This window comes from Ranitomeya imitator, chromosome 7, assembly GCF_032444005.1.
Source record: "Ranitomeya imitator isolate aRanImi1 chromosome 7, aRanImi1.pri, whole genome shotgun sequence".
Taxonomy (NCBI): domain Eukaryota; kingdom Metazoa; phylum Chordata; class Amphibia; order Anura; family Dendrobatidae; genus Ranitomeya; species Ranitomeya imitator.
In genome coordinates this window covers 31,274,372-31,289,091 of record NC_091288.1, presented here as the reverse complement: position 1 = coordinate 31,289,091, position 14,720 = coordinate 31,274,372, and the positions used below count along the sequence as shown (strand labels likewise).

Genomic DNA, 14,720 nt, shown 5'->3' with positions numbered 1-14,720 from the left:
AGGACTGATCAATACAGAAGTGTCAGGAGGACTGATCAATATAGAAGTGTCAATCAGACTGGCGGCCTCGACCAATCAGAGACGCGGGATTTCTACGTCGATGCTGTGCCGGTCTCTGATTGGTCGAGGCCGCCAGGCCTGACCAATATAGAATGTCAGGAGGACTGATCAATATAGAAGTGTCAGGAGGACTGATCAATGTAGAATGTCAGGAGGACTGATCAATATAGAAGTGTCAGGAGGACTGATCAATATAGAAGTGTCAGGAGGACTGATCAATATAGAAGTGTCAGGAGGACTGATCAATATAGAATGTCAGGAGGACTGATCAATATAGAAGTGTCAGGAGGACTGATCAATATAAAAGTGTCAGGAGGACTGATCAATATAGAGGTATCAGGAGGACTGATCAATATAGAAGTGTCAGGAGGACTGATCAATATTGAAGTGTCAGGAGGACTGATCAATATTGAAGTGTCAGGAGGACTGATCAATATAGAAGTGTCAGGAGGACTGATCAATACAGAAGTGTCAGGAGGACTGATCAATATAGAAGTGTCAATCAGACTGGCGGCCTCGACCAATCAGAGAGCCGGGATTTCCAGGACAGACAGACAGACAGACGGAAAAACCCTTAGGCAATTATATATATATATATATATATATATATATATATATATATATATATATACATACATATACATACATATACACACATACACATATATATATACACACACACATACACACACACACATACGAGAACAAAATCTTATAAATGTTGAGAGAACATGAACATTTGTATCCGTCTCCTGCTGTATTAATAGGACGCTTCAGTAAGTCCAATCCTCCTCCAACAAGAGACCGCGGCTGCAGCAAACACGTTAAGCGCCCGGCTGTCCTTCCGCAGATTAAGACGCGCATTTTTAATTCCAGCCGGTGGGCAACATTCCTGTTTGGAGATTCGACATCCTGGACAAAATTGACTTGTGGCAGAAACGAGCGAGTCCGGAATGCCAATGAGCCGAAGTAATTAAAAAAGGCTTCATCATGCTCTGTGATTCAGTAAATTGCAGTACAATAATAATAAAAAATAATACAGTCCTGCAGACGGGAAGCTCTGACCGCTGATCGATGAACGCGCGGAGCACTTGGACGGCGGTCTGGTGCCTGGTACGGGGGGAGGGGGTCTAATAGTTCAAGATCATCAACAACTAGTAAACCCATCAGTGTCATAAAAAAAGCATCAGAAGAGCAATAATAAGGAAAATAAGACGACCAGTGAGGAATACTGGCCCCGGGCCACAAACCGCGCCGACCGTCAGCTGACGCATTTACATTGTGAACTTTATGTAGCCTCCGAACCCACACAATAAACATTCTGTTAACTTCCTCAAAGTACGCAAGGAATTTAAAGGAGAAGAACAGAAAATTAAAAAGTTCCCCCGACAATCTCTAAAAAATTGAAAACACAAGATCTATGATTCCGCGGATTTCATGTTTCAATTCCTCCATTTATTTGAACGAGGCTGAGATGCAATGGAAGAAATGGCCTAGAGGGCAAAAGTAGTACGATTTATGGCTGTTAAACTTCAAAAAAAAAAAAGAAAAGAAAAGAAAAAATTCATCTAAAACAACTAAAGTTGAGCAAAAAGATCAGCCAACAAGAGCCCAGTCAACCGCCTCCTACCAGTTGGTATCCTTGGCCCCTCTTCTGACTAGTAGATACGTCAACCTAATGACGTCACAGTGCTTATGTGACGCCCAGGAGACCGGGATACCCAGCACCGGACCAATGGAGTCTGTCTCTTGAGGGGGATGTCACGGGTGGCTTGACCCGGTGCTGTGGCCTCAGGCAATGCACAGTGTAAGGGGTATCATGAGGGGACAGGCACTTACTTGATCAGCAGCAGGTTCTCCCAGCGGCGATGATCCCAATCCTGGATAGATAGCTATTGTCCAAATGAAAGTCTGAGGCACTGAAACGTTTAACCAGTTTACTTTAACATAAAAGGATTTACAACCAGTCCTGTCACCGGAGTCTGTATGGGAACTCTGAGTTACTTTGACCCTGCCGGGGTCTTCGCCTCTTATTGTGCGCAATTTCTGTGTGGCCCTGCTGCTGTATGTGAACTGGCTGCCGGCCCAATCTGTCCCCTCCGGGTCCTGGTTCGACGGGCAACCCGAGTCTTATTATCGGTTTACCCCCTCTGGGAGTACCGCTGAACTCTGTGTCTGTTGCTGCGTCCGGCCCTAGTGAAGCTGATATCACCTCACGTTTTTCCGGTTGCTGTATTATATATAATGAATACAGCCACGGATCCGGTATCCGTCTTTGCGCCTGTTCTGGGTAGTGATTAATGCTACCCGGTTCTCACAATGTCCTTTTTCTCTATCCCTCTTCTCCTCAGGCCGGTGATTTAGGCTTGGTAACAGTCACAGGGCTGTTAGAGATTCAACTGTATGACCTCTCACTTTCAGCTCCTTAGCCCAACTGCCATTTCTTCTCTCAGACCAGAATGGATCAAGGGAAGTCTCTGGAGCTCCCCCTTCTGGCCGGAGGTGGTAGTGCAGTCTTGCTATTTTAGTATTTGTACTTACTGTCAGTAACTATTTTTGTGGCAAATACCCCTAGGGGTGCCACACTTACCAATCCGAAGAGGAGCCAGGTACGCCACCGGTGGTAGGAGGTCCGCAGGTCTCTAGTCCTAAGGCCACGGGCTAAAAAGGGTCCTGCGAATCCTCCTGCTCAACTCTATGATCACCCTACAGATCAATATTATGTTTTTTTGTAAACCCAATGTGTTTGTCCAGACTTAAGATATTAATGACCTATCCTTAGGGTAGGCAATAAATATCACATTAGTGAGGGATCCCACACTCGGCACCCCCCATCAATCAACAGTCAGATGTAAACAGTGGACGGAGTTGAGCTCCGCAGCTCCGTATTGTGCTTCGCGGCCATCGCAGAGAAATGCACAACAGTAGTTGATCTGCAGCCTTCGGCGATGCCCACTACAAGGTGGAAGGAGCTGTGCAGAACCCCATTTTGATACTGATGACCTATCCTAAGAAAAGACCCCTTTAAATCAGGTCTGTCACCCTACTTTACAATGCAAACTGCACACATTATTAAATTGATCACTTAGACCTGATGACCTGGTGTACTTACTTTGAAAAATCCATGTTAGACTAGCGGAACAAGCCTGAGCATTTGAATAGTTCAGCCAGAGAATGAAACCTAAACAATTCATTCAAAAAGGATTATGCATGGATTTCAAAGTATGTACACCAGCCTCAACAGGTCTAAAAATGTATTTAATAACGTATGTGGTTTTTATTGTGAAATCTGGTTAGAGTGCAGCTCTATGTGATCTAAAGCAGGAGCAGAGCCTGACAAGATAGTAAATGTTACCCACAGGGGTGTCATGAAGCAGTGCAGAGTTCATGAAGCGGAGATGAAACATATGGGAGTATACGGTGCTCATTCAGAAAGCTGCATCACCCGCTCACAACATGCATGGCGGTGCCATCCTCTACTGCCGGCGCTCCTCTCCTACGGGCGAGGGGGGATTATCATTTCAATGAGGCTCTCATTTATAATGAGGGTGATTTATTCTGATTTATGCACATATACAATATATTTTGATAAACTGCCACGAGAAACGCGCTGTGATGTCTCTTCTCCACCGTCAGCGGCTGCAATGTGACTGCATGACCCAACGTGGAAGAATTCACCGGAGATTAGATGGATAATAGAAGATTCCAGTCAATTACATTCAGAAACCTAAAAATCGGAATATGTGCAACTCGGCTAGTCCTGGCAGTCCACAGCTCCGCCGCCGCCGCCAGGACGACCACGCACTAATAGCGTCAAATAGATTAGTCGCTGACCACTTCAGATCCCAATCAATAATCCCTCTGCATCTGAACAAGTCCTTAAAGAGGTAATAAATAATTGTAAAAACATGGCTCCTTTAATCTAAAAACAGCGCCGCTCCTCTCCGCAGGTTGTGTGGGGTACTGCAGCTCACTCACTACAGTGAAGGTAAGCTGCAATAACCAGACATAACGCCTCTTCGCTGCTGCCCTCGGTCTTTATTAACAGGCTGCAGCCAATCACTGACCTCAGCAGCATGTGCTGTATCCTCTTTGCCCAGAGATTGTCTGCAGAGGTCATGCATGCTGTAGTTATGAGGTCACCGCTGCTGCCTGTCAATAAAGACCAGAGGCATCGCTGGACCTGCGGACAGTAAGGAGCTCTTATTTAGTTTATTTTTCCTTGGCACGAGCTTGGAGGAAAAAAAATATGTAAACGTAATAAAACATTAATTCTTGTGAATATTGGCGCCTGCAATTCATCTGAGCTTAATGGTAATAACGATATATGTCTCCAGATATAGGTCGGCGGCATCGCTCCATGGGTGAGACAGATCAGAAAACCTAGTGGAACTATGGAGCGGGTCTAGATTAGATCTGCACTACACTGTGTGCAGAATTATTAGGCAAGCTGTATTTTGATCACATGATATAAAAAGTATCTGTTGTCCTACTCCAAGCTGTTCAGGTTTGAGAGCCAACTACCAATTAAGTAAATCAGGTGATGTGCATCTCTGTAATGAGGAGGGGTGTTGTCTACTGACATCAAAACCCTATATAAGGTGCGCTTAATTATTAGGCAACTTCATTTCCTTTGGCAAAATGGGTCAGAAGAGAGATGTGACGGCTCTGAAAAGTCCAATTGTGAGATGTCTTGCAGAGGGATGCAGCAGTCTTGAAATTGCCAAACTTTTGAAGAATGATCACCGAACAATCAAACGTTTCATGGCAAATAGCTAACAGGGTCGCAAGAAGCGTGTTGGGCAAAAAGGGCGCAAAATAACTGCCCATGAATTGAGGAAAATCAAGCGTGAAGCTGCCATTTGCCACCTGTTGTGCCACATTTCAGAGCTGCAACGTTACTGGAGTAACAAAAAGCACAAGGTGTACGATACTCAGGGACATGGCCAAGGGAAGGAAGGCTGAAAAACGACCACCTCTGAACAAGAAACATTAGATAAAATGCCAAGACTGGGCTAAGAAATATCTTAAGGCTGCGTGTCCACGTTCAGGATGGCCGGCGGTATCGTCGGAGCGGCTTAGCCGCTCTGCGGTAAGCCCCGCTCCCTTTCTGGGACGCGATGATGCCGGATGTGTTCACAGCACACATCCGGCATCATCGCTCTCCACCATAGGGCCCTGTGCTATATCTTGCGGCGACGGAGCGTCGCCGCAAGATATACGGACATGCTGCGATCTGAAAAGACGCGCAGCATGTCCGGAGTCGCAGGGCCGCCGCGTGCGTGTTACCACGCATAGTGGAGACGGGATTTCATTAAATCCCCTCCACTATGCTGTAACATCTGGACGCTGCGTGTCTGACGTTGCGTCCCTATGCAGCGTCAAACACGCAGCGTTTCCTGCACGTGGACACAAACCCTAAGACTGACTCTTCAAAGGTTTTATGGACTGATGAAATGAGTGACTCTTGATGGGCCAGATGGATGGGCCAGATGGATGGGCCGGAGGCTGGATCAGTAAAGGGCAGAGAGCTCCACACCGACTCAGACGCCAGCAAGGTGGAGGTGGGTTACTGGTATGGGCTGGGATCAAAGATGAACTTGTGGGACCTTTTCGGGTTGAGGATGGAGTGAAGCTCAACTCCCAGACCTACTGCCAGTTTCTGTAAGACAACTTCTTCAAGCAGTGGAACAGGAAGAGTTGGTATCGTTCAAGAAAAACATGATTTTCATACAGGACAATGCTCCATCACATGCCTCCAACTACTCCACAGCATGGCTGGCCAGTAAAGGTCTCAAAGAAGAAAAAATAATGTCATGGCCCCCTTGTTCACCTGATCTGGACCCCATAGAGAACCTGTGGTCCCTCATAAAATGTGAAATCTACAGGGAGGGAAAACAGTACACCTCTCGGAACAGTGTCTGGAGGCTGTGGTGGCTGCTGCACGCAATGTTGGTCGTAAACAGATCAAGCAACTGACAGAATCTATGGATGGAGGCTGCTGAGTGTCATCCTAAAGAAAGGTGGCTATAGTGGTCACTAATTTTGGGGGGTTTTGTTTTTGCATGTCAGAAATGTTTATTTCTAAATTTTGTGCAGTTATATTAGTTTACCTGGTGAAAATACACAAGTGAGATGGGTATGTATTTGGTTTTTATAAAGTTGCCTAATAATTCTGCACAGTAATAGTTACCTGCACAGATATCCTCCTAAGATAGCCAAATCTAAGAAAACCCCACTCCAACTTCCAAAAATATTAAGCTTTGATATTTATGAGTCTTTTGGGTTGATTGAGAACATAGTTCTTGATCAATAATAAACATAAACCTCTAAAATACAACTTGCCTAATAATTCTGCACGCAGTGTATATAACCAGTCAATACGTCTGCACAGAGGATTTCCGAAGGGAGAGAACCTCAAACCTGATTATAGATGAGGAATCAGTAAATTGTAACGCTTGGGTTAGTGCTGCATAGTGAATAATGACAGAAAAAAAAACATGCAAAGCAGAGCAGCTCATTGTTATAGGAAAAAACATTTGCATGATTAAAAAAAGCGTGGAGTCAGTTTGAGGGAAGTGGTGAAAGAAAGTGAGAGGCGGTGAAAAGTGAGCGAGGCGGTGAAAAGTGAGCGAGGCGGTGAAAAGTGAGCGAGGCGGTGAAAAGTGAGCGAGGCGGTGAAAAGTGAGCGAGGCGGTGAAAAGTGAGCGAGGCGGTGAAAAGTGAGCGAGGCGGTGAAAAGTGAGCGAGGCGGTGAAAAGTGAGCGAGGCGGTGAAAAGTGAGCGAGGCGGTGAAAAGTGAGCGAGGCGGTGAAAAGTGAGCGAGGCGGTGAAAAGTGAGCGAGGCGGTGAAAAGTGAGCGAGGCGGTGAAAAGTGAGCGAGGCGGTGAAAAGTGAGCGAGGCGGTGAAAAGTGAGCGAGGCGGTGAAAAGTGAGCGAGGCGGTGAAAAGTGAGCGAGGCGGTGAAAAGTGAGCGAGGCGGTGAAAGTGAAAGGCGGTGAAAGTGAAAGGCGGTGAAAAGTGAGAGGCGGTGAAAAGTGAGAGGCGGTGAAAAGTGTGAGGCGGTGAAAAGTGAGCGAGGCGGTGAAAAGTGAGAGGCGGTGAAAAGTGAGAGGCGGTGAAAAGTGAGAGGCGGTGAAAAGTGAGAGGCGGTGAAAAGTGTGAGGCGGTGAAAAGTGAGAGGCGGTGAAAAGTGAAAGGCGGTGAAAGTGAAAGGCGGTGAAAAGTGAGAGGCGGTGAAAAGTGAGAGGCGGTGAAAAGTGAGCGAGGCGGTGAAAAGTGAGCGGCGGTGAAAAGTGAGCGAGGCGGTGAAAAGTGAGCGAGGCGGTGAAAAGTGAGCGAGGCGGTGAAAAGTGAGCGAGGCGGTGAAAAGTGAGCGGCGGTGAAAAGTGAGCGAGGCGGTGAAAAGTGAGCGAGGCGGTGAAAAGTGAGCGAGGCGGTGAAAAGTGAGCGAGGCGGTGAAAAGTGAGCGAGGCGGTGAAAAGTGAGCGAGGCGGTGAAAGTGAAAGGCGGTGAAAGTGAAAGGCGGTGAAAAGTGAGCGAGGCGGTGAAAAGTGAGCGAGGCGGTGAAAAGTGTGAGGCGGTGAAAAGTGTGAGGCGGTGAAAAGTGTGAGGCGGTGAAAAGTGAAAGGCGGTGAAAAGTGAAAGGCGGTGAAAGTGAAAGGCGGTGAAAGTGAAAGGCGGTGAAAGTGAAAGGCGGTGAAAAATGTGAGGCGGTGAAAAGTGTGAGGCGGTGAAAAGTATGAGGCGGTGAAAAGTGTGAGGCGGTGAAAGTGAAAGGCGGTGAAAGTGAAAGGCGGTGAAAGTGAAAGGCGGTGAAAAATGTCAGAGGCGTTGAAAAAAGTCAGGCGGTAAAAAAAAGTCAGAGGCGGTGAAAAGTCAGAGACAGTGAAAAAGAGTCTGAGGTGGTAAAGTTGGGTGACAGGATACTTGAGAAAGGAAAAGTTGACGGAATAAAGTGGGCGCAGGTGTTGAATCAGGAATTGGAGTAGGGGGATTGGAGACATCAGCTTCTGAGAACTGTGAACTGTACTTTTGTTGGGGGCTCGGGGGTGAAGCACATAGATGGTGTCCCGAGTGCCACCCCCCTCTTGACAACCCGTAGTGTTACCAGTATCAGCTTCCCTTTGGGTTGTCACAGTTCATTCTGAGATGTGCACAGGCTAACTCTCGCTTGCCCATCAGACCTCGTGATTAGCCAAAAACCAGCACCAGCACCCTGATCCTATTGGAAAGTGCAAGAAAGTGATGCACAGCGAGACTCGGCTGATGGAAAGTCGGACATTTATTTTGTGAAAGTTCCAACATTAACCTATAAATACTCCCAACCAGCAAGTAGAGCAGCGAGTGAGCAGTGAAATAAACGATGCGCGGTGGCTGGATCGTGGAAACGGCCATTTCACAGTATGGTAGCAAACAGTCATTAAAATGTGTACCTTACGCTGGCGATGCTCGGCGACTCGGCTCCCAGTCTGCATCTTTCTAGCTGATTGGCAACAATTTGTCTTTCCACCTCGAGCTCTCTGGTGAGCCGTTCAAATTGCAGCTCCTGGAATTTCAAGAAAATGAGAAAGAAGCCTCAGGTGATCTGCAAATACACTGATTCATGCACAGGCGACCGAGGGGGAGAGATAATCTGTGCTGGGCTGTTAGCAAAGGGACAAAACCCATCTGTCTGCAAAACTGCTCACAACACACTTTTATTTATTTATTTATTATCAGTTTCATAAAAGAAGACGGTTCTGACAGATCGCAGCAAACGGAATATTTCATGATTATTGACCTTTATCTACAATTCAGGGTCGTAAGGGAATTCGGCGGCTCTTCCTCTTTAATGTAAGAACCCAACGATTAATCTCCAGCCAAAAAAAACTCACAGTATTGGGGACAGACGGAGATACTGAGCAAAGAAACCGTAACTCCATCCATAAAATGAAAAGTGAATGTCTGTTTATACAGTGTAAATACAGGCAGCAGAACAAATAGGAAGCATTAAATACGGTTCTGCTCGCGTAAAAAAAAAAGAAAAAAAAGAAGTCAAGAGAAAGCTAAAGAATGTTTATTGTGCCAAAGCAACACAAGATCCAAAGACAAAAAAACAAACAAAAACAAACCTTTTATGTCTACAGTTCAAATTATGACTTGTGTCTCCATGGCAACAGACTACAAAATGACCAGGTGTAGTCTAGAATACTTCTTGTTACTTTAAATTTGTTACTTTGGCAAAATATACGAGACACTAGAAGTAAAAGGACAGAAGGAAGATCGTTCCTATAAAAATTACCTGCAAATTACCTGCAAAAATGTAGACGTGACCAGTTTCTAAATCATCATCATGGGAAAACGTCTGCACAGACAGTAAGTTAAACCATAAGCTCTATACTTCAGCGTATGCTAAAAGTGTGTCTTTTCAGCATACGCTGACTATTTATTATTACTGTATGGAAGAGCTTTAAATTTACAGAGGGACGCAGAAAAAATAAAGTCTACAGAATATTAAAAATATAAAAAAAAATATAAAAAATCCCTTTCATTACAACGGTAGTCATATGTTACCTACACTTTAGAGAACCTCAGAGATTCCAGGTGGAATCTAATGACCAAAAAAAGGGAGACCACCGGGATTCTCCGAAGAGTGGAAAATCTGCGGCTCTACTGAAGCAAGACTAGGAGTGTACGAAGCCTTAATGGCTATAGACAGCTTAAAAAGTTAAAAGTGGAATAGACTTAACTTACTATTTCTCCCTGCATTTTTTCTCCACCTATCCTTGCTTTTCTCTTCTTTTTTTTGGTCTCTTGGTTCAATGCCAATGCTACTTGTAAGCACTGCCCTAGAGAGCTTGTAAGCGCCGCCCCGAGGCCGGCCGCAATCACTGAAGCATGCAGTAAACTCCTAATCCTGGCCAGCTTCAGCCCTACTGCTCATCCAATGCTACAAAAAAAAAACAAAACAAGAAAAACAGTCTCTTATAGCAGCATCGGAAGAGCACAGTTCAGACCAGAGGTGCCACAAGAACTGACAGTCAGGAGAACACAGCCCCCCAGGACCCAGGAAGTCAGCAGTCTGGGGAGCACTGAGCTCCTGAAGACATCGTGAGATGAAACCTTTAGGCTGATACAAGGGAAATAGAAGAAACTGTTATGTTCATTTTTAGAATAGAATGTTTTAAATTATATTATAGTAAATATATATACTAGATGGTGGCCCGATTCTAACGCATCGGGTATTCTAGAATATGCATGTCCACGTAGTGTATTGCCCAGCGACGTAGTATATTGCCCAGTTACGTAGTATATTGCACAGCCACGTAGTATATTGCCCAGCCACATAGTATATTGCCCAGCGACGTAGTATATTGCCCAGCGACGTAGTATATTGCCCAGCCACGTAGTATATTGCCCAGCCACGTAGTATATTGCCCAGCCACGTAGTATATTGCCCAGCCACGTAGTATATTGCCCAGCCACGTAGTATATTGCCCAGCGACGTAGTATATTGCCCAGTCACGTAGTATATTGCACAGCCCACGTAGTATATTGCCCAGCGACGTAGTATATTGCCCAGCCACGTAGTATATTGCCCAGCCACGTAGTATATTTCCCAGCCACGTAGTATATTGCCCAGCCACGTAGTATATTGCCCAGCCACGTAGTATATTGCCCAGCCACGTATTATATTGCCCAGCCACGTAGTATATTGCACAGCCACGTAGTATATTGCACAGCCACGTAGTATATTGCACAGCCACATAGTATATTGCACAGCCACGTAGTATATTACACAGCCACGTAGTATATTGCACAGCCACGTAGTATATTGCCCAGCGACGTAGTATATTGCCCAGTCACGTAGTATATTGCACAGCCCACGTAGTATATTGCCCAGTTACGAAGTATATTGCCCAGTCACGAAGTATATTGCCCAGTCACAAAGTATATTGCCCAATCACGAAGTATATTGCCCAGCCACGTAGTATATTGCCCAGTCACGTAGTATATTGCCCACTCACGTAGTATATTGCCCAGTCACGTAGTATATTGCCCAGCCACGCAGTATATTGCCCACTCACGTAGTATATTGCCCAGTCACGTAGTATATTGCCCAGTCACGTAGTATATTGCCCAGTCACGTAGTATATTGCCCAGCGACGTAGTATATTGCCCACTCACGTAGTATATTGCCCACTCACGTAGTATATTGCCCAGCCACGTAGTATATTGCCCAGTCACGTAGTATATTGCCCAGCACAGAGCCACGTAGTATAGAGACTTAAAAAAATAAATAAACATATACTCACCTTCCGAAGGCCCGTTGAAGTCCTGCTATACTCACCTTCCGCCGCCTTTTCCACTCCTCGCCACACTCCCGGGACCGCTCCATTGTAAGCGTCAGCTTCCGGTCCCAGGGCTGGTGTGAGCAGGACCTATGATGACGTTGCGGTCACATGACGTCACGGCAGGTCCTTGTCGCACACCAGCCCCGGGACCGGAAGCTGCCACTTGCAATGGAGCGATCCCAGGAGCGTGGCGAGGAGCAGGAAAGGCGGCGGATGGTGAGTATAGCAGGTTTTTTGCTTTTTTTTAAATTATTTTTAACATGACATTTTTACTATTGATGCTGCATAGGCAGCATCAATAGTAAATAGTTGGGGACACAGGGTTAAATAGCAGCGGTAACGGAGTGCGTTACACCGCGGGCCGTTACCGCTGCCATTAACCCTGTGTGAGCGGTGAGTGGAGGGGATTACAGAGCGGGCATCGGGCAGTGAGTGCAGGGGAGTAGGGGAGGGACTAATCGGACTGTGGCCGTCACTGATTGGTCCCGGCAGCCATGACAGGCAGCTGCCAAGACCAATCAGCGAAAGAATAACCGTGACAGAAGGACAGACAGACGGAAGTGACTGTTAGACAATTATATATATATATATATATATATATATATATATATATATATATATATATATATATATATATATATATACATACATACAGAACAGACCAAAGTTTGGACACACCTTCTCATTTAAAGATTTTTCTGTATTTTCATGACTATGAAAATTGTACATTCACACTGAAGGCATCAAAACTATGAATTAACACATGTGGAATTATATACTTTACAAAAAAGTGTGAAACAACTGAAATTATGTCTTATATTCTAGGTTCTTCAAAGTAGCCACCTTTTGCTTAGATGACTGCTTTGCACACTCTTGGCATTCTCTTGATGAGCTTCAAGAGGTAGTCACCGGGAATGGTCTTCCAACAATCTTGAAGGAGTTCTCAGAGATGCTTAGCACTTGTTGGCTCTTTTGCCTTCACTCTGTGGTCCAGCTCACCCCAACCATCTATAGAGGCTAGGTCATCAGGCGTAGCACCCCATCACTCTCGTTCTTGGTCAAATAGCCCTTACACAGCCTGGAGGTGTGTTTGGGGTCCAACTAAACGCAAACCGGATGGAATACCATGCTGCTGCAAGATGCTGTGGTAGCCATGCTGGTTCAGTATGTCTTCAATTTGGAATAAATCCCCAACAGTGTCACCAGCAAAGCCCCCCCACACCATCACACCTCCTCCTCCTCCATGCTTCACGGTGGGAACCAGGCATGTAGAGTCCAGCCGTTCACCTTTTCTGCGTCGCACAAAGACACGGTGGTTGGAACCAAAGATCTCAAATTTGGACACATCAGACCATAGCACAGATTTCCCCTGGTCTAATGTCCATTCCTTTGTTCTTTAGCCCAAACAACTCTCTTCTGCTTGTTGCCTGTCCTTAGCAGTGGTTTCCTAGCAGCTATTTTAGCATGAAGGCCTGCTGCACAAAGTCTCCTCTTAACAGTTGTTGTAGAGATGTGTCTGCTGCTAGAACTCTCTGTGGCATTGACCTGGTCTCTAATCTGAGCTGCTGTTAACCTGCGATTTCTGAGGCTGGTGACTTGGATAAACTTATCCTCGGAAGCAGAGGTGACTCTTGGTCTTCCTTTCCTGGGGCGGTCCTGATGTGAGAGTTTCTTTGTAGCGCTTGATGGTTTTTGCCACTGCACTTGGGGATACTTTCAAAATTTGCCCAATTTTTTGGACTGACTGACCTTCATTTCTTAAAGTAATGATGGCCACTCATTTTTCTTTACTTAGCTGCTTTTTTCTTGCCATAATACAAATAACAGTCTATTCAGTAGGACCATCAGCTGTGAATCCACCAGACTCCTGCTTTTTGTTAAGTATATAATTCCACGTGTTAATTCATAGTTTTGATGCCTTCAGTGTGAATGTACAATTTTCATAGTCATGAAAATACAGAAAAATCTTTAAAATGAGAAGGTGTGTCCAAACTTTTGGTCTGTACTAATATTTTTTTGGGCTGAAAGTCCCCCTCTCGGCTTATACTCGAGTCATATACCCGGGTGTCAGCAGGGGAGGGGGAGCGGGGGCTGTGTAATCATACTTACCTGCTCCCAGCGCGGTCCCTGCAGTCCCTGGCTTCTCCGGCGCTGCAGATTCTTCCTGTACTGAGCGGTCACATGGCACCGCTCATTACAGAAATGAATAGGCAGCTCCACCCCCATAGGGGAGGAGCCGCATATTCATTTCTGTAATGATCGGTGCCATGTGACCGCTCAATTACAGGAAGAAGCTGCAGCGCCGGAGAAGCCAGGGACTGCAGGGACCGCGCCGCAGCAGGTAAGAGCGCAGCGCTATAATTACCTGCTCCTCGCTCCGGCTCCGTCTGCAGCGTCCTCTAGCAGTGACGCTCAGGTTAGAGGGCGCTGTGACGTAGTCAGTGCGCGCCCTCTGCTGAGCGTCAGTGCTGGAGACGGAGCCGCACGAGGAGCAGGTAAATATTGAAAGCGCCGTCGTCCTGAGAAGAGAGGAGAGTATGTGATTTTTTTTTTTTTTATGGCAGCACCAGCAGCATTCTAAGGAGCACCTATGGGGCCATAAAGGTGCAGAGCATATATGGGGCACAGCATTATAAGGAGCACCTATGGGGCCATAAAGGTGCAGAGCATATAAGGGGCACAGCATTATAAGGAGCACCTATGGGGCCATAAAGGTGCAGAGCATATAAGGGGCACAGCATTATAAGGAGCACCTATGGGGCCATAAAGGTGCAGAGCATATATGGGGCACAGCATTATAAGGAGCACCTATGGGGCCATAAAGGTGCAGAGCATATATGGGGCACAGCATTATAAGGAGCACCTATGGGGCCATAAAGGTGCAGAGCATATATGGGGCACAGCATTATAAGGAGCACCTATGGGGCCATAAAGGTGCAGAGCATATATGGGGCACAGCATTATAAGGAGCACCTATGGGGCCATAAAGGTGCAGAGCATATAAGGGGCACAGCATTATAAGGAGCACCTATGGGGCCATAAAGGTGCAGAGCATATATGGGGCACAGCATTATAAGGAGCACCTATGGGGCCATAAAGGTGCAGAGCATATATGGGGCACAGCATTATAAGGAGCACCTATGGGGCCATAAAGGTGCAGAGCATATATGGGGCACAGCATTATAAGGAGCACCTATGGGGCCATAAAGGTGCAGAGCATATAAGGGGCACAGCATTATAAGGAGCACCTATGGGGCCATAATCAAAGGTGCAGAGCATATAAGGGGCACAGCATTATAAGGAGCATCTATGGGGCCATAATCA

At 46.1% G+C, this 14,720-nt stretch overlaps 1 protein-coding gene across 14 annotated transcripts in view; it reads right to left on the bottom strand.

Annotated features, from left to right (window-relative positions):
- PKP4 (plakophilin 4) overlaps positions 1-14,720 on the bottom strand; it is a 252,906-nt gene that overhangs the window by 119,550 nt on the left and 118,636 nt on the right. For 10 of the 14 annotated variants that reach the window (XM_069732987.1, XM_069732985.1, XM_069732981.1 and 7 more), the window contains exon 3: positions 8,496-8,608. The exons of the other annotated variants lie outside the window; for them this stretch is intronic. In XM_069732987.1, coding sequence (XP_069589088.1) covers positions 8,496-8,608 — 113 coding nt within the window. The remainder of the gene's footprint in view (positions 1-8,495; positions 8,609-14,720) is intronic. 14 annotated transcript variants of the gene reach the window in all.